Source organism: Crocodylus siamensis, chromosome 13 (assembly GCF_052110815.1).
Source record: "Crocodylus siamensis isolate JL-2025a chromosome 13, ASM5211081v1, whole genome shotgun sequence".
Taxonomy (NCBI): Eukaryota; Metazoa; Chordata; order Crocodylia; family Crocodylidae; genus Crocodylus; species Crocodylus siamensis.
Window position 1 is genome coordinate 1837005 of NC_143407.1, and position 19874 is coordinate 1856878.

Sequence of the window (19874 nt, forward strand, 5' to 3'; positions counted from 1 at the left end):
CCCTGGACCTTTTCTGCACTGGGATCTGCAGAGGCAAAAGGTCCCTTGTTGCTGCAAAGAGAATCCCAGCCGTCTCCTCTCTCCCTGCTGAGTTTCTGTCTGATTGTTAATCATTGCAGCGGCTGCAGAGGGGACCATCCTCAGCTGCCAGGCTCAGGGGCTTTTCACTTAAGAAGCTGCAGGGAACATCTCTCCCTGAATTTCGCAGCCTCCTGCCAGCAGCATCCTTGACGTGGCGCTGTCCCTCGGCTCTGCTGCAGGAGCCACTCAGTTGTCCGTGGTCACGAACCACTGCAGGCAAGCATCAGTCCCTGTTGTCAGAGGCCCACAGGGACCTGCACTGAGACTGGGCGTCAGACCAACCCTGCAAGGCATACAGCACCCAGTGCATTAACAACAGGGGGGTAGGACACGTGCACACACACAGCCAAGGCAGCGCCTGCTCACCACGGCCTGAAACAAGCACTTGAAGGTAACAGAAGGCCACAGTGCAGGACAACCCCACCCTGTCCTCCTCCTAGCAGCAAGCCCCTCCTTGAGCAGGGCTCTGGGACCATCCCCAGGCCTCAGAGCCACTGCCGTGCGTCACGGCACCTCGCACAGAAACAAACCAGAAGGATATGAGTAAGTGGGGTGGGAAGGGATGACTGCATAGGTGCCATGTGAATAGGGACACAGGCACAGACCTGTGGCAGGAATCACTGCCAGCGTCAGTGGTGCAGAGGGGCAGCCTCAGCCTGGCCAGGGAGAGTTAAGAGGCCGTGGTGTTCATCGGGTTTAAGCGCCCTTAGCTCAGAGGTCTCGTGCCCACCAGGGGTGCAGCTGCTGTTCCTGCCCTCCTCCAGTCTCTTTAAAAACATCCACTTTGTCTTCTAGTCGTTCCAGTCTCAATATGAAATCAGACGACGGGCTGAGACCGAACTGCAAAGCCTCCCAGATCACGACAGCCATCATCAGTATCCCCACCCCGCCAGCGCTGACGCCCGAAGGGGAGAGCAGGCCTCCGCCTGGCAGCCCCAGCCATGCCACGAACATTTCCACCGCAAGCAGCAACATAGTCAAGGTCTCTGCCTTGTAAGACGGCGTCGCGCGAAGAAACTGGCTGGACCCCCGGCGTCCCTCCCCCTCCACACCTCCACGCTCCTTCCTTGCTGCAATTTGTGCCTGGATGGACCAACCGGACATTTCGTCATAGAATCAGCGATGGAGACCTAACAAGGCAGCTTTCTTCAAACTCGCATTCATGCCATGGACTGGCGAGGAGAGGGAGGAAGAGGCAGGTGGGAGGAAGGGGCTGTGTGCGCGCGTGCGGGTCGAGAGCCTTGTTCCAGGATACGGAGCAGAAAATTGCTTCTGGGGGCTGGAGAAGGAGAACAGTCATGGCAACAAGAAAGTCAATAAAAGAAACAGAAATATAACACTGTGGATCTCAGCACCTTTTTAAAGGTTTTTAATGGATAATATTTATTCATGAGGAAATGACTGAAAAGGTGAAAAAAACAAAACAATGGATTTTGTGATTTTTTTTTTCTTCATGGAGCAGAACCTTTAATCAACCAAAATTACACATTTTTTTTTCTTTTATAGGGAAAGATTTAGACAAAGAAGCCACCTGTCACAGAAATCGATCTCCATACTGTGTGCGTGTATAAGTGTGTGTGTGTGTGCGTGCGCACGTGCATGCACAGGTGTGAGCCCCCATCAGAGCGATTCAGCTACAGAGATCTGAGCGTGTTTTCATGACTCAGTGCACAATAGGAAGCCAGTAGCACAAATGTGTTGGCACACATGTGCATGCGCACAGGCGCGCGCACACACAGATCAGTCTTTCACCCTGGATGGCATTCTTTACCTAGACGATTTTGTAACCGCCTTTTAAGTCAATACAGTGCAATTGCAAACAGTGTGTTTGTCTGCTAATTATTGTCTGTGAAAACATATTTGTGAAGAAAAAAGAAAAAAAAAAAGACAGGCTTCAGTAGAGTTTTAGTCCCACCCGGATTTCTGCTTTCTATTTTTGTTATCACTTACTTGTAACAAGTGTGACTAGATGACTAGTGCTGTATTTTTCAAAAGGAAAAATAAAGTAGGAATCTTTTTTTTTTCTTTTTTTCTTCTTTTTTTTTTTTTAATCCTGTGCACACAAATAGCAAAGAAGGCGAAAGCACTAAACTCAACTGCACTGGGTGTCCATGAGTCCGACAGAATGTACTCTGTAATCTATACCCATGCTTTTCCATTTCTTTTATATATATATATATGCAGCCCATTGTAAATAGTAGCCACTGAGTGTCTGGATCTGTGCTTGATAAAATTAACCCCGGAGCCGACCATCTTGCATGGACTGACAGGGTGTTTGGCTTTTTTTGCCCAGTCCCATGGCTCCAGTCGGTTTAGCCAGTGGCTTCTGGGTTGCATTGGCTTAGGAGGCAAACTAGGTTAGCGATTTTAGTTCTTTCATCCCAGCACAGGAGCTACCACGTGTGACCATGCCAGGAGAAGGAGGAGTGGTACGGAGGGTTGGAATACATTTGAGACGGGGTGGTACAGACAGAGCTTTCCTTTGCAGCTCTACTCGAGAGTCTGGGTAAAGTCACATGCTTTTTAATCAATCAAAAACTGTATCTCTGCATGGTACTGCCATGAACGGCAAATACATCTAACTTGTCCTGTGGCGAACAGTGACTGTTCTCTCTGAGATCTTTCTTGGGCTTGTTTTCAACTTATCCTCTAGGGAAAACGAAGAGAAAATCATTTCTTATTTTGCCCTCCTTAGATCCCCCACAAGCGCAGTTCAGTAACCTCGCTTAACGAGGTAGGTCACCCTCGTGTGATTACCGCGTTACCCTCAGATACAGTGTGAGGTCTTCTCAAGCGTTATACATGTGCCCAACAGATCCAAGGACGATTGTGGCCTTGTTGTGGTAGGGGCTCTACAAATCCACGGTCAGACACAAATCCTGCCCCACGGAGCTGACAGGCTGTGGACAGTTCGGAGGCATTTTGAGTTTCCCTTTCACCAAAGAGTAAATAGCAATTTTACTGACGTACTACCCTTTGTAGCACTGTGAGGGATTCTGGAAAGCGAGGGGTAATTCTTCTTCCTTTACTTTTCATGCCATTACTCCCAATTACATCCCCTTGCATCATTCTGATTTATCCATCTTGCCTCTTTATACATCTCCCAAAATATATACCACTGTCACACAGCTAGCTAGAGACATACCAATTTCAAATTACAAACTATCAACCTTACCTGGCCGGCATCCTTGGCCAATTCCTCTGCATAATGTGGATGCTGACAGCCGACGGGCTAGCGCGGTAACCTCCTTGGAAACTTACACCATTCTAGGAATGATCGTGGTAATGGCACCAGCTGATGGTCATTTGTCTCAAGGCTGCAGAGCTCCCCTTGGTACCTTCTCTCCAAGACTGTTCCAAACAACTTGGGCACTGGGCTTTCTTGATGCTTCTGTTTCCTCTGCAGCGGGGTTTCTTTAGGCTAGATCCAACCTGTGCTTTCTTGGCTGAATTTCACTGCCCCTCATTAGAGCTCATTGTCCTCTTCTGGCCATTGTTAGCCAGGTGGAGCAGGGGGCCAAATCTCCAGTGACTCGCTGCCATTTGCAGCTAGTCAAAGCATGAGTGAAATGTTCCCCTGAGATGCACCTATACGAGAATGATAATGACTGTCCCTGCCTCAAGTCCTGTCAGGGCACTTGATTGCTTTTCTGGAAATTCACCATTCTTGTTGCCAGTGGCTTCATCAAGAAGAGCAGGACACAGGGGCTGCAGCCCCGCTTTGCCTGGTGGGATTGGGCTGTCCTGCCTTCGCTGCAATCTGAACAGGAGAGATCCTTCTTAATGAGAAACATGCAATTAACTGTTTTGCCCTTGCATTGGCAGGTGCCACCACACTCAGTCTCTGGCTCAGCAGGAAGCCTTGCGAAGAGCAAGGAGGGGACAATCCATGAGACTCGATTCCAGCAGTGTAAGGCAAAGCCAGCTTTTAAAGGAGGCTGGGCCTCTGGTTAACACTTCGCTGAGCAGGACCGCAGGATGTTTCCCCAAGGCAAATCTCTGCACTCGCAGGCACCAGAGGCCAGGTTTGTTCTCCCGCACTGCAATAGTAGTATGGATTAGGGGTTGGTGTGCTACCTGTAACGCAGCATCCCAGAATGCCATGCAGAGAAAGGAGAGCTGCTTCACCAAGGAGTAGGAGAGGTACAAGCTCTGCAGTTGCAGGAGAAAGAGAGTGTTTGCACAGATAGGCTCAGGAAATGCACTGCAGGCATTTACCCCCAAGGAGAGGACGCAGAACTGGCTCCTTCTGCTTCTGTCACTCTTCTCGCAGCAGAAGTCCAGAATCCCAGAGGATGTATTCCTGGGGGGAGGAGGTGAAACAGCAGGAATGGACCCACTGGAGAAGTGCGGCTGCTATAGGAAAGGCCAAGTCTCAGGATGAGAACTTTTTTTAATTATCTCCCTGCCACCACACATTTTTGGGGGCCTTCCCATGAAAAGGCCAAATCAGAACTGATCATTTGTACAGAAGAATCTGGGTGGGGGCCTCCTCCAAACATCTCAAAAGAAACAACAGTTTTCCTGGAAAGTTTTGACCAAGATTTCAGTGGGCAAGATAAGGAGTTTGTTCTCGTCTCTCCTGGCACTGGGCCGCTGCTTACAGCAGGGTTGTGTATACCCTGAAACCAGCACTCATCACAAATAACTGGTGCATTTCCCTGTCTCGAGCTTCGACTTTAAACTACCATCTTGGAAACCCTTATCTTTCTTTCCCTAAGAATCCAGTCACTTGTAAAGGAGTTGCCACCAACCCCACACTGTGCTAGATATAAATTGAAGGCAGCAAGACCCTTTAATACACCCCCTACTAGCATGGTATTCCTCCCTACAACAGATTTCCCCAGTGCTTTCTCTACACTAGATTTAAATCTCTCCAGAGACAGGACTCCCACTGCTTCTCTTGAGGGACTGTTCCAGCCTTAATAGATTGCAATGTCAGGGAGTTTTCCCCTGATACTCAGCCATAATTCTTCTTCCCTTATTTTTCATTCCATTACTCCCAATTATATTCCCCTGCATCATTCTATATAACTTCCCTCCTGCCTCGAATGTCAGCCATGAACAAACAGGAGATGCACACCACATCCTGTCTCTACACAGCAAATTCTTATTGCAGGAGCTTGCTTTTGGGTACCAAAGAATTAGGGTTTTAAATGTGAACTGCAAAAATACTGGCATAATAAAGGACAATTTTCTTAACAGAGACAGCTTAACTATTGGGAAAAAAACATGTTTGCTTCTAACCGATATGTGGGAAGAATCGCTGTCTTGTTACTGGTGCTCAAAGCCACCAATACCTGATTCCAAAGGTTGCACTTTCTGCCCCCAAATAGCTGATAATCCCCTAGTGCTCTGAACCAGCTCCCACTGGTCTCTGCTTTGGGTAACTGAGATACAGGGACAGTGCTGCATTAATAAGTCACACGCTGTCAGCTAGGGAAGGCGGGGGTGCTTCCTCAGAGCTTACTTGCAAAAGTAGACACAGGACAAATGCACTGTCCATTGCACTTGTTCTAAAGCTGGCTGAGGACCTTAAAAAAAAAAAAAAAAAAATCACATTTAGCCAATAGTTTGCAGCGCCCCCTTGAACAAGGCAATACGCTACAATCTATATTAGACTGAGGTGAAGCTGCAAATAGGCATCCAGTAGCACCCAAGCAGCAAAGCTTCTGAACAGAGGGCCTTAATTCCAAGTTTAAAGCTAGTTTAAAAATATTGACACTTTCTCACATACTAAATTTTCCCTTGTGGTTGTGAATTATCAAAAATCATTCCCCACTTCTCTAGCCAGCCCTGTTGCTAGTTAAATGCTCTAATTGACGAGCAAATAATGTTTTTTTCTTTAAAATTTTAATCAACTGCACTGGATTTGTGATTTTGTAACTCAGGTGCTAGGCTTTACAGTTAACAATGCCATAAAACAATAGTCAAATGTCCTTCCAAATGACGATTTCCTTTTAGGGTCTCGGGAAGAATAATGAGCAGCAGTGTTGTTTCCTGATGAGATCTGGGGAAGGGTTAGAAGCAAAATACCTAGGTCCTGTGCTTCGTTTTTTTGCAGATGGGTGAGTGATGTGGAAAAGGTCACACATCCCCATTTTAACCCTGTTTACCCAGGGGTAAGTGTGGATGAAAATGCTTCCCCGATTCTCAGGAATAGAGAGAAGCTCAATTCAGCAGCCTGTTCTGTAGCAACCCTCACCTGAAAGGCGCTAGAGAAGGGAGAAGCATTATTACATACATTCGAGGTAACAACACTGTGCCAGAAAGATTTCGGGTTGATCAGTCAACAAACCAAATGATAACTCATTTGTGAAAAATTCCTGCCAAGTCTCGTCTTCAGTCAATAGTTATTTTTGTATGTATATGCGTGTGCGTGCGTGCACACTTCCTCTCATTTTCAATTAGTGCTAGTCAAAGCAGGCTACATAGCTGCATGGGTGAGAGGTTAATAACCATACTGAGCGCTCCTCTCAGTTCTGTTGCAACTATGACCGGAGTTCCAGCTGGCTCCTCGGACCAATGAAATATTTTACAAAGCGCGTGTGATGGTATATTTTTGATAATAAGTGAGACATTCCAATGCAATGGTGTTTTCTTTAGAGGTTTTATGTTGTTACGAGAAATTCTCTCGACCTTATTATTTTCTATTTTGGTACTATAAATGGGCTTTGCTTACCAACATCACAAAATGACCGATACAAAAATGTACTGTACAAAATTGCAGGTAGATTCATTTGAGAACAACTTTCTAAAGAACTCTGAGTTTCTTGTCGTCTTCTTTTTGAATTGTAGTGCATATGTTGCAACTTGTATATCATTTACAGTATTGAGTCTTGTGCCACTGCTGTACCTGATGTATCCAATCTGGATTAAACTGAGTATGTGCCACAAATGCTAAGATCACGCTGTAGGTGTCTTTTTGAACAAGTTGGTTTGGAGAAGCTGTGGAGATCTTCCTGGGAGATCTGCCTACTGCAGAATCTCTCTGATCTGGTGAAAAGAAATCTAACCCTTCTTTCTAGAGCCAGCAAGGGAAATGATACTTGCAAAAGCACCATCAGCACATACTGAGCATGTCTACACGAAACATGACTATGCAATTGTTCCTGCGCAGTCATTTAGGACTTGCATAACCAAGTCCTAAATGACTGTGCAGCAACGGGTGTAACTGCACCGTAGCATCCACGCACAGCTACTGCACAGTAGTGTCACGTCATGTCACGACACTACTGCACAGCAGTACCAAGCTACCGCACAGTAGGCATCTCGTGTAGACACACCCACTATGTCCAACCTTACAGACAAGCACTTCCCTTAAGGAACGGAGAATTGATTTGTTTTCAGTCAGTGAAAGATGTTTCCTCTCAACCCAACATTTTTTATTTGTCCCTATGATTTATACCATATTAAATCACCACAGTATCTAACAGCCTCTTCAGTAACTACATTTGCACTGGTATGTGGTTCTTAGTGTGCTCCCTTTACCAGAAGGCCATGACTCACTCCCCAGTCACCTTCATTGTTCATACCAACTCTGCTATCTACAGCATTTTGTTTCCCCTGATTATGGGGCTACTAGGACAGAGATTGATAAGAAGCTACTGTGAATTTCCTCACTTCTGCAGATATCAAGGAATGACCACCTCTCACCAACCCAACCTTCACGGGAGCAATGTTCACATTTCATTTCATCCGGTCGCAGCCCCACATACCAGTACAACTGCTACAGCCCACATAGCTCCCAAAGGCAGTAGAACCCATACAAGCTCCCTTCTCTCATGCTAGGAAATGTCTCAACTGCACAGCTCCAGGAGAAAGGCCATTTCATTAAGTCAAGCCCCTCAGCAAGGTCAGATTCTGCTCAACTGGAGTGAACGTTATATTGGGCCCTCGATCTTTTGTAAAAAAGGGAGAAGTTGCTTATATTCCTTCAACCTTTCTGCTCTGAGCTTCATCTCAAGAAAATCCACCTGGATAGCACGTTGCATTCCCTTGCTCTTCCCTCCCTGGCCTGAATTTGCTTAATGGACAATTTAAAAAAAAAAAAAAGCTCTTTCATGTTTGGGGAAAGCTTGCTTTTAGCATCAATGAGAAGTCTCTTCATACGGTGAAACATAGCAAATTCGTTCAAACGAACAAAGAAATGGTCCTGGTAAAGGCTGGGTGCAGAGAATTCCCCGCCTCCCCCCTAAAGACATATGTGCTAAAGACACTCATTCACACACAGCTCGGATGCATGACACTGATTTCACAGATAGATAATTAACAAAACAACCCAAAACCCAGAAACAAACAGCACTGCTCAGCAACAGCAGTACCAGAGATGAAAAGCGCATGGAAGGATACAAGACATACAGACAACTCAATTCAGTGCTCAGCTAATATACAGTGTCAGCTGTAAAGCAGCCTGGAGCACAATACAGAATTTTAAAAAAAGGCAACAACAACAACAAAAAAAGACAAGTTAGAAGTTTTCCACGGAAGAAAGACATGACTAACTGTCACTTCTAAATAGATACTGATACCACAGTGCTATGGTATCCCGCCCTAACCTTTCCTGCCAACTTAGAGCCAAGATTACAAGGCAAAGAAGTTTGCCCATCAGCCTCTCCTGTTAATTCCACAGTGAAGAGTAAATTTCAGGTTATGTAACTTGATGGGTCTGCCAGCATCATCTGTACCAAAAATTCTGTTTCTGGGAGATGACCAACACTTTTATTGATTATTACAAAGCAAAATACAAGCCAGTTAGCCTTGCATAGCAGAGAAAGCTAAGAGGTAAGGGGAAAAAATAGCTGAAAAGCCAATAAATAAGGCTTGAAAGCCCGAGGGAGTAACTATATTACATATATACTTTTTCAAATGACTCGTAATTATTATTATTTTTTTTATGTGTTCAATATTGACCAGCTGGTAACTGAAGAATGCATTAAGAGACTTGGGAAAGGAACAATAATGCAGCCCAGGTCAACATCCTCCTTTGCAGCTTATTACACCAGGAACACAACGTACTGATGTTAGAAATTAAAGCAAGTCACAACCTTTTCAGCTGATAGAAAAAGCACTGGGAACTGCATAGTCCTGCGGTGGTTATTTCTTCTAATGCCATATAGAACAGGGGAAGGAGACAGGGAGAGAATACAACTGTTCCTCAACTCCTGCCCTAAACGTTAACAGCGGCTAGGGCGGCAGAGTGCATTTCCTGATTCTTCAAGTGCTTCCTCCTTGTGATACCGGGGCTCTGTACTCAGCACTGAGGTCATTGGGATCAAGCAGCAAAACAAGTACAACCAATTCTACATGATATGTGTCACTTCAAAGGCTTTGATGAGTTAATAGCAATTACTCTTCACATTGGTTTTTACTAAGTAGATGACCCCACTGCACCAACCGGGCCCTGGGGCTAAACATTTTGTTTTCTACCCTGCTATAAGCACCGGCCCCACTAGGCGCCACTGTTTTCCCACCTGACAACAGCATATGTGAAAGCAGCTCTGGAATGGAAAGTGGCCTGGGCTAGTTTCAGGATTTGTGCAACGAGCTTGGGAATTTAGCATCTGTGATTAGCAAAATGCTACTGGCATCCAGCTACTCCAGTCAACCTAGTCTCTTGGAGTAGCAACTAGTCCAAACGGAGATGCAAGCACTTCCCTTCCTGAGTTCTGGCACACTCACTAGTACCCGGGTAGGTTTGCAAAGGGCTTTGAAGATGCAAAGGGCTATATATAAACTACTTGGCAGCTGACAGGAGAGTTGTCTTACACAGTCTGCCCAGGCTTGAATTTAAGGCATGTCACTGCATGCAGACAGATGCCTTTGAGCCTTTTACGGATTTTCAGATCGTTTAAAAAAGCTAAGAGCCAGAGTTCTGTTAGGCACCGAGGCCTTGCCTGCCAGCCTTTCAGTGGATATTTGTCCAACTGTTCCCATACAGCAGGCAGTTACTTGAGAGAATGACTGCCAATACATTTTTCAGCATGATTATTGTATCAGGAGGTCTGAAATGTGCAGCCACGGACGGGAGGCTGCAGGCAGGAACTGGTGGGTCTTAAATTCTCTACATTTAGTCTTTGCAACACCTTGTTTCAGTTCTTAACATTGGATGAGAACACACTGATATTCTCCAAGTGAATTAAAAATGGTGCCTGGTGTGAGACTGAATATCTTGGACTCCCTCTGTCCTCAGGAACAAACTGCCCTCAGAGAAGTAGTTGGTTGAGGTAGGGAGTCAAAGCGGTCCGGCTGTGGCCTGCCTTCCTCTGTGGAGAACGCAACCAACCGGATCAACTCTGGGCAATTTGGGGCACTAAAGGTTAGTTCACAACCAGTGTCCCAAGGTGAAAATCTTTTCACCTAGGGCCCCAGGCAAGCTTCACATGGTAATTTTGAATTTAAAACTTGCTGCAGTGGGCTAATTAGTGGAGAAAGACTAAGCATTACCAAACGCCTTAAGCCAGACAGTCCCCTCCTTCCCAGGTTGAAGACAGTTAAATACAAAACAGTAAGGCCCGAACAAAGACAGCAAGATACAAAACAGTAGGGCCTTGTTCACAAAGAATGCCAATTAGTTTCAGGGCTAATAGGTAATTTCCTTTCTAATTAAAGTTTTCCCTTAAGCATGGCGAGTCTGACACTGCTGCACCCATGGGGACAGACCAATTACAATAGCTGAACTTTTTCTGTATATAATTAAAAGCTCCTCTATCATGCAGCCTACCCTACCTCGCCACGCAAATGTTATTTATACAGTTTTAATTAATTCAATTTGAATGGGAAATAAAATGCATTAATTGAGATATGCAGGTTTCAATCTGCCAATATTAAGCAGTATGCTCATTTTTTTTCTTATCTGTTAAGAAAACACCATGTAAACCATGATGATCACTGACCAGAAATGACAACTTGTGTAGTATTTTCATGGCAAATGCACCCCCTAAAAGGAACAACACAAGAAAACTAATAACAATAGCCAGTTTGGATGGTTTCTAGAACTCAGCTTCTTTAATCACATGGTCTCTTACACAAACTGTTCTCCTTAACCTGCATCAACTGTGTGCATTTCTGCTTAAACCACAATACTTTAAAGACAGAAACTGCAGATCTACACACGCAAGACATGTTTCTATTTATTAACATAAAAGGTCTTATCACAGCCACAGCTCCAACTCTCTAGAATGCTTATAAAACATCAGATTTACCCAGAAAAAAACTTACTTACAAAAAGCTGCATTTACTTTTGTCTGACAGACAATATCTGCTAATTTTGCTAAGTTCATTTCGAGCTGAGAAGATGGCTCTTCCCTGGAATGAATGGACTCTCCACATAAATCAGTCCCTTCCCTGTTTGGTATGTTATGCTGTCACCCATCATTCTTCAGCAGTTCTTGGAGATAGACTGAGCTAGTGTGATACGCACTCATCCAGGTGAAGTGTCTGTAACATTTCCTATAGTATGAATGTGCAGCTGCAGCATAATAGTTCTGCCATGCATGGTAATAAGACTTCCAGTATTCCTCATAACTCTGAGGCTCATATTGAGAGCCATGCATTCTCCCATCCCAAGGGCCATCTGAACTGTCAGCATAAGCTTCTCCCTGTGAAAGATGAGGGACTTGATTATGAGGGCTTTTCTTTCTGGGGTGTTGTTTCTTCACTTTCCTTCTCGCTGGATTTTGCTTTGGGGCTTGTGGTATTTGGTTGAGCTCTTCTGGTCTTGATGGGTGGGCAAGGTGTAGAGAAGTGCTCGGAAGAACCTGATCCCTGGCAATGACATTTTCTTTCTCCTGTGCATCTGAGGAAGCTTCGAAACATGACTTGTTTTCCACACTACAGGAGGAAGCCCTGGAAGCGTAGGAGCTGCTGTCACTGTCCGACTCCTCAAACCGGGCACTGTCTACTACTACATGGCTAGTTTCTTCCATCTCTCTGCATTCTAAGGCCCCATTTTCAGGGTGCTGGTAAGGCTCCCCTGGGCCAGTGTAGGTTGTTACAATTTCGACCTCCTTCTCCAGCCCCTCCTTAATGAAGTATTCATAGTCCTCAAGAAATTCAGCAAAGCTCCAGGGACTGCCAGGCCGCTGGTGCTTAAAAGATGACAGGCAAGGAATCTTAGGCAGCATGTTTTTTATGGTTTCCTTGTCCACGGGCTGATCGGTATTTTGTCTCGTCATTTTGGGAGCAGTTTTCTTTTGACAGCTCTGCTCTATACTGCATTTCAAAGTCTTTGGACTCTTGCTACTTTTTTCTGAGTCGGCACCATTTGAGCAGCCTTTTCGTAGTTTCTGTTTAGGAGCCTTTTTTAGCTTGGCCATGGAAGAACTTTCACATGAAACAGCAGGAGGATGTGGAGGCGTCTCCACACAACTACCTGTGGGCAGCTGTTGCACTGCTTCCTCTGGCCTTTCATGGGGCAAGGTCCCAGCATTCAAAGCTTCTATATGAGCCACAGCTGTGACTTCTACATCCCAGTCTGAAAACTGGTCCATCAGTCCAGGGGGGATAGGTTCTGCACAAGAGAAAGAGAGCAGTCAAGAACCACACCAACTTCTTTCCAGATTGCAAGGCAACAAACATGATTTATAGGGTAAATTATTGTTGTGTGCTACACAAAAAGCCCAAGTTATAACAGACTCAGCAAATCCTAACTGTTGAGTATTCCCAATATTACTGATAGACGGTGCTTTTTCGGGTTTTTTTTTTGTTTTTTTTTTTTTTTAAAACAACAGATGCATTACTAACTATTCAGAGCAGGCAATGGTTACTAGTACAGAAACAACCCGAGAGAAGAGAAATAGCTCTTCACAAGGAGCTGCCCTTCAAAGAAACGAGACTGTTTCTTGGTCACTCAGCATAGCATCCAGATTTTAAACCACTGCATACCATGACCCCCACATCTGAGCCCCAGAACCAGAGTAAAATCAGAAAAGCCACCATGGGAACAACACTGCAGACCTGTTTAGAAAAAAAGGACCCTACCTGGCAAAGGATGGAGCTGCAGATTACATTTCTGTGCAATCTTCATCATCAAATTCTCTTCCTCCCCACGGCAACAGTATGTCACAGATAAGCCTAAGGTGCCTACAATATTAAAAAAGGAAAGAATTACCTAGACATATTCAAAGATGGACCACTTTGAGCTGCACAAAAACACAAAGAAGTTTTACCAAAGCGCCCAGCTCTGCCGATCCGATGCATGTACGTCTCCCAGTCCAAAGGCACATCCAGGTTAATGACCAGATTCACCTTCTCAGCATCAATTCCACGAGAGGTCTTGGTGAGGAAAAGAAAACCCAGAAGCAATGGTGAGTAGGAATATATACGTAAATAGTACGCTTCATCGGGATGTGCCACCTAAACATTTTTTGTATCACTGTGCCAGCAGTCAATAAGCATACGTCCAAGTATGAAGAGAGCACACAAGCTCTCCAATGTACGAGTATCACAGACGATAAAATAATGCTTGTGGTGGTAGAACTTCAGTCACAGATCTGAAGACAGCAAAGGAGGAATGAAAACAATTAAGAGGTGGGGAAAAAGTAAAAATGAATATTGTATCATGTCCAATGCTCTTGTACCTTGAACAAAGATATGGTTACTGCTCTCCCAAAAAAGATGCAGGGGAACTGGTTTGACACAGAGTTATCGCAGGAAAGAAAAAGTAAGCTCTGCCCATTTCTCCCTCCAAAAAGATTGCACCTTTTAATTCATGCAGCTTCCCACAAACTGGCCACAAAAACACAGATTAAAAAGGAGCAAATTAAAATCGTATTTAAATAAAGGATTTTGAAAATCTACTCTTTGTTCAGAACACATTTCTATGTTCCCCTGTGGCAGAAGTTTGCTATATCTTCAGTCAGATGCTCATTAGATAACGTCCAAGTCATATTTAACTCCAAGCAGCAATACAGTACACTAATTCTGAAGTTACATATGCTTAATAGGGAAAAACTCACTAAATCTGTGGAAATCAGGACTCTGCAATGGAACTGCTTCAGTTTAGCCATGGCATCAAGTCGCTGGTTCTGGTTCATACTGCCTGGAGAGACAAAAGTGAACCTTCATAAACTCAAATCAAAACATACTGAAAGAGCCCTGGGTTACTTAGTGTAATACTAAACATGCTAAGCAAATTTTATGTCAGATGAGAGTGAAACCTACAGAAGTTATGTCCATCCTTCATAGCAGGCTGCACCAAATAATTCCATGGAGGAAGTCAAATGCAAGAGGAGAGACCCGAAAAAAAACAAACAAAAGCAGTACACAAAAGCAACTTGTCTTTAAAAAAAGAAAGAAGTTCTTCTGTATAAATGCTTTAGTAAGTTGGATAAAATGGGATGCAAGTAAGTTTTACTTAAGAACTGGAAGAACAGCAAATATTCTTACAGACAGTGGAATACTGGAAAGTGAATTAGTGTTTATTACCTTATAAACACAGGGGAGTTTTATTGTACATGTACCAACTTCTGGTCTATTGGGTCCTAACTTTTTAGGAATGATCAAAATGCACCCAGTTATTTTCAGACAGATTCCCCTTGCCCCTTCAAAAACAAACTACTCCAACACACAAAATAGGATCCCTTAATCCTGGAGGGAGGCGAAGGGGTAAACTGACCAAGACCATCTAACCAACATAAAAAAAAAAAAAAAAAAAAATGAATGAGAACACAGAACTACTTCCCACACTTGTATCATAAATACTCCTGAATTAGGTTCGTGTTGCATAGAAACAGTAAGTTCCAAATGCACTTGCCTGAAATGCACTCAGCAGGAAACCCTTTGGATGTCAGTACTTCAGCCAGGTGTTGAGCCCTAGCAAAACATAAAAAAGAGATAAATAAAACACCATAATGTTTCTTCTAGATGATAGACTGGAGCAGAACAGTTAGCAGCCTAAATATGTAACTTGGAGTTCCTACAACCCCTTTACAAGCAGAGTGGAGCTCCAGTAGGACTCCTGCAGGCATTTCTCTTGTTTAGTTAGAGACCTTGCTGTTTTACAAGTCTGTTGATCTTTCAGGAGAGACTGCAACACCCAGAAAGACATCAACGCTGGATCCCACTGTGCTCTAGTAAGCATAGGAAGTGCCTTAATGTCAAAATGCTCCCTCTTCTCCAGTGCTGCATCCCACACCTTCCAATGGATACAGGCCTCCTCCCCAAGAATATCTGCATTTCAAAGTTGAGGTGTGCCTATTTGTGTTGCTTTGGGTCCTTTGTACTGTGTAAGTGGAAAACATTACTCACACCATGCACAGGGATGCATAAGGGTCTTGTTGCTGAGTATCAAGATGTCATTACCTACTATGCAAGTTTGAGAAGACCAAAGCCTGATTAAATGGAACCTTGCTGAAGAGCTCCTGTAGATGCTGAGCCTTCTCTTCAAAAGTCTTGTGAGGAAGTGAATGAAAATTCACAACTTTGTAATACTGCTTCAGCCCTATGCAAGGAAGCAAAGAATCAGGTAAACAGCACACAACACAGGGAAAATGCTAGCTCAGATAAGCAACCCCAGCTAGAAAACAACATTTTAAGAACTGGGGAATATTAAGGAAACTGGCACATGGCTCAATCATAATCTGAAAGTCTGCAACTTCTTTTGAAGTTATGGAAATAAAGATATCCCCCAAGAGGGAGAATCATCTGGTCTCTCCATCACTGGTACTTGGGGTAGGCATATCTTGGGCATATGCACTTTTATGAACCAAACTATAAAAAAGGAGGAAATATACCAGTGCTAATTCACGAAAATTAGAGAACAATTTTATGGTCATAGCTGAATGTTGCATTTAGATTTTATTTGCCTAAAATATCAAAAGGTATCAATCTATTTCTTATACATACCAATGAGACTTGGATCAGTGGGGTTCAGCCTCACAAAGGTAGGATCTCTCATGTACCTAGTCAAAGCATTGGCCAGTGACTCTGGGTAGGTAGCTGAAACAGCGAGCATCTGTTTGTTGGCTGGCAAAGAAGAATAAATCCAGCTAAGGGAGAAAGACATTGAAAAGGAATGCTTCAGATAAGGTGTTTTAGAGCGGAAAGATTTTTAAGGTATGAGAGAAACTCAGTTTATTACTTGACTTGCTCCTGGAAGCTGCCTTCTTCCAAAAGTTTGTCTGCTTCGTCAAGAATAAAAAGCCGGATGCTAGCAGTGTTCAGATAGTCCAGCTCTATAAGTTGCTTTATTCGACCTACATACAAGAAGAGAGTCACTTGAGTTTCACAAATATTTATGGAAAAAAATCTAATGATGAGACAAGAAATTAAACCAACTGCAAATCTAAAATTTGCTATCTAACCCACTTCCTTAACAAACCTTTCTTTGAAAAGGCATATTTAGAATAATCTATGAACTAAAAATAGTTCTCTGGTCTAATTTTCTTTAGTGTTAAGCTCTGAAACTGTCCCCTATGACTATGGGACAAGAATCAAGATTTTGAGTGTGCCAATTACTGTACTATAGAAAGTCTCTCATTAGTTTCTACCTGAAGTATGCTGAAGTGGGTTCTTACCTGGGGACCCAACAGCTATGTGGCATTTTTTTAGTCTGATTTTATCTTGGTTTAAAGGGGTGCCTCCAATGAAGACATGACATTCCAGGGCCTCCATTTTTATTCCAATAGTTGAAATAACAGCATGAATCTGCACAGCAATCTCTCTTGTGGGTGCTAAGATGAGTATCTGAAATTATGAAGAATTTGACTTTAAGACAAAACCAATGGCTTGGAGAGTCAAAACAGTCTTTCATCTCAAGACTACTTATTTAGTGACTGAAAGTTGTCTTATAGCCAGCGTAAAGCCTTTGGAAGTGTAAGTCTAGATAGCACTTGTTCAGTAAAAAAGGAGACTGAATTTGCTTTACCTCTCCCCTACCCCCTCGGGGATCTCTCTCATAGGGCAGACTGGCATCATATGGGCAGGATGCAACATCACAGCCCACAATATGTTTATGTGAGAAACAAGTTGAAGTTTGCTGAACTAAGGGCATCAACCCAGCATGGTCCTTTTTACTGTAATTCATAACGTTGGAGTTGTCCTGCTTTTGGGGATTTTTAAAGTTTACATCTTCTTTATACTGTCCTCCTCCACCCCAACTTGTTTCATTTTAGTTCATCAAGCAGCCTGTTACTAGTGCAGACAACAAATTAAACTAACAGCTCCAGAGCAGTGCTCACAGGAAGCTTCTGAGACTGAAGCACCGAGGCTCAAGCACGATACACAACACATAAGCTTTATTCATTGTTTCTGTCACTTGCAAGGCTTCTAGCAGCCCTTGGACAGCTGCTTTCCCTTTGCCCTCTTTTACCCACAATTATTTAATTAAACACAACAACGTGCACCGAGGGGATGATCATGGACTCGATACAGACAATGGATTTATAACATTACAACCTGCCTGACATCCAATTCACCAGGTACCTGCCAGACCTGACCTTTTACATTGCTCTTCTCCCCACCCCGCTATCGCTTTTCTGCCCTTCGTCTTCCTAATTTCCAGCTATTTCCTTTTCCACAGGCACCCTCTTTTCCACCTTGAATTACTACCTATGTAGAGTCTCCCTTACTCTACATTGGCTTTCTTTCCCCCTGCTTTTCTCACCCTTCCCTTCCCTTCCCTGTTTTACCTTTTGTTATCCTAATTTCTAGCTATTTACATGGTCACTTGCATCCTACCACACTTTTAGCTTCTCTCATTTCTTGGAGTCTCAGAACAGCAGAGACTCCCGTTGCCTGATGAAGGTTGAGTGCACCTGAAAGCTTGCTAAAAACTTTTTTTCCAACTTCTCAGTTGGTCTAATAAATGATATTATGTCAACTCAAATAACCTTGCCTGCCAGATGAAGGATGTTAGGCACTACTGCAGCTCTCACGTGACTAAGATGACAACAACATGTTTGTTACGGTGCAAGGTAAGAAACCTTTTTTTGGGCAGGAATGTCACAAATGAGCCCCTTGCCCTCCCCAAGTGCTACTCTGATCCCCTACCTGATCTGCTGCCTGCTCCTTAACCTGTCAGGTGCCTGTGCAGAGGCTGCCCATGTCACTTGGGGCACACATGTCACAGACCAGCCGCACACATGTCACAGACCAGCCACCCCTGGTGCAAAGCACAGCGAAAGCGCTCATCCTGGGACTGGCGCGATACAACACAACCAGGCCACTGTCATGTAGGCCCACTGGGCAGGTGTGCAAGATGCCCCAACCCCGTGCCGGGCTCACCTGGGTGGTCGGGTTCTCTAGCATGAGGGAGTCAAGGGCAACTGTCGAGAACACGCAGGTTTTGCCCGTGCCAGATTTCGCCTGGACGATGAGATCTGATGGGGGCGGGGAGCAGAGATCAGGCATCTGCTTGACCATCCAACTACCCTGCCCTCTCCCTGCCCCCCTATTCCAACCACTGCCTCTCCCCCCCGCGCCCTGCTCTCACCCAGGCCGCAGCGGCCTAGTGGAATGGCCTTGAGCTGCACCGGCGAGGGCCTGCGGAAGCCGGCGGCCTCCAGCCCCGCCAGCACCGGGGCCGACAACAGCAGGGAGCCGAAGTTGGCCGGACCACCGGGCACCAACACGTCGCGGGTGCGGAAACGTGGGTCCACCACCGCGTGCGCCGCCATCTTGGAATAGGCGTGGATACGTTCTCGCGAGAACTAGCAAAACCTCGCGGGATTTCTGAGAAAGAACTTTATTGGCGCGGGTACGGACAGTGGAAGGAACCATGTGGTGTTGGGGGGGGAGGGAGGAACCATTGCGGCCTCTGGAGACAGAGGCGGTTGGAAGAAACCATGACGGGGTGGAGGGGGGATGGGGAAGAGACAGGAGCGAACCACTTCAGCCTTTTGTAGGGGGGAGGGATGAGGGAGGCCAGCAGGGACACCGAGGGCGGGTGCGGAGCCGTGTCCCATATCACACGCGTGCTCACTATCACACGTGTGCCCCGAGAGCTGGCAACGCTCTCAGACGAAGCAAGTTCCCAGTGCCCGCAGTAATGCCAGCCCCCTTCAGATGTGCCACGTCAAACACACGCTGGCAGTCCCAAGAGCCGCCAATACTCTTACGCTAAGCGTGTTGCCAATGCGTGCCCACTATCACACGCATGTCCCGTGTCAGACACACCGGGGTGCTAAGCGGGAGTCCGGGCGCAGACAGCGCGACCCCAGGCCCCAAGCCTGGGAGTTGCCTGGGCCTCCGGGCCTGCCCCACGGCCCAGGGGAAGGTTGGTGGGAGGCCGGCTCGCCTGGCTGCACATCTCTCCGCACTGCCGTGAGGAGCGGAGCAGGGTGCAGGGTGGCCGCGGGCTCTGCTTCCTCCGAGCCTGACGCTGACATTCGTAACGGGCCCCTCACGCTTAACAAGAGGCCTGAAGAGGGGTACTTTATATCCAGAAAAGTGCCTGTTTCCCTCCCCACAAGAGACCCCCCCACACAAGTCCACATGACACGCTATAACGCCATCCTCATCACCAGCAGGTCGCGTCAGGATTGATGGCTAGGCCACCTCTTCGGGCTCCCTATCCTGCCATCCAAGACAGTCCAGTTGTCCTCTGTCCTCTAGTGATACGAAACTGGATGCCTTTATGCCTTACTTTTTTCTTCAGCTGTCCTCTGTCCTCTACTGATATGAAACCGGATACCTTTATGTCCTCTGTTTTTCCCTTGAAGAGACACCAAGACATCGGGTTGCGTATCAGTCGGGTTTGCCTTGCCTAAAGCTCGAGCTAGGCGATAGCTACGTAACGGAGGCATCCGGCCATGCCGTTTCTTGTCAGCAGAGGGTACTCGGACCACACAAAC

General features: G+C 45.4%; 2 protein-coding genes across 4 annotated transcripts in view; one reads left to right on the forward strand and one right to left on the reverse strand.

The window, feature by feature from the left end:
• Positions 1–10923, forward strand: part of KCND3 (potassium voltage-gated channel subfamily D member 3) — a 205217-nt gene extending 194294 nt beyond the window's left edge. For 2 of the 3 annotated variants that reach the window (XM_090024908.1, XM_090024909.1), the window contains one exon: positions 877–10923. In XM_090024908.1, coding sequence (XP_089881034.1) covers positions 877–1078 — 202 coding nt within the window. In that variant the 3' untranslated portion in view covers positions 1079–10923. The remainder of the gene's footprint in view (positions 1–876) is intronic. The other variant, XM_090024910.1, reaches the window with a different exon arrangement.
• A 137-nt stretch (positions 10924–11060) lies between these two features.
• On the reverse strand, positions 11061–18730 carry DDX20 (DEAD-box helicase 20). Its single transcript, XM_090024907.1, has 11 exons — positions 18515–18730; positions 18307–18401; positions 16599–16767; positions 16163–16277; positions 15928–16070; positions 15385–15523; positions 14833–14895; positions 14040–14118; positions 13251–13356; positions 13063–13164; positions 11061–12592 (listed from the first exon to the last, which is right to left on the reverse strand). Exons 1-11 carry the CDS (start codon positions 18696–18698, stop codon positions 11448–11450), a joined length of 2340 nt encoding a protein of 779 aa, XP_089881033.1. The 5' UTR covers positions 18699–18730; the 3' UTR covers positions 11061–11447.
• Positions 18731–19874: the final 1144 nt, after the last annotated feature.

Bases quoted from the DNA above. Each gene is read 5' to 3' on its own strand.
- DDX20 (XM_090024907.1), bottom strand. From the start codon at position 18,698: ATGGCGGCGCACGCGGTGGTGGACCCACGTTTCCGCACCCGCGACGTG. The intron at 16,768-18,306 runs GTGAGCCCGGCA...TCATAATTTCAG, and splicing joins TAGAGAACCCGACCACCCAG to ATACTCATCTTAGCACCCAC. The intron at 14,119-14,832 runs GTGCATTTGGAA...CTCTCCAGGCAG, and splicing joins GCTGAGTGCATTTCAGGCAA to TATGAACCAGAACCAGCGAC.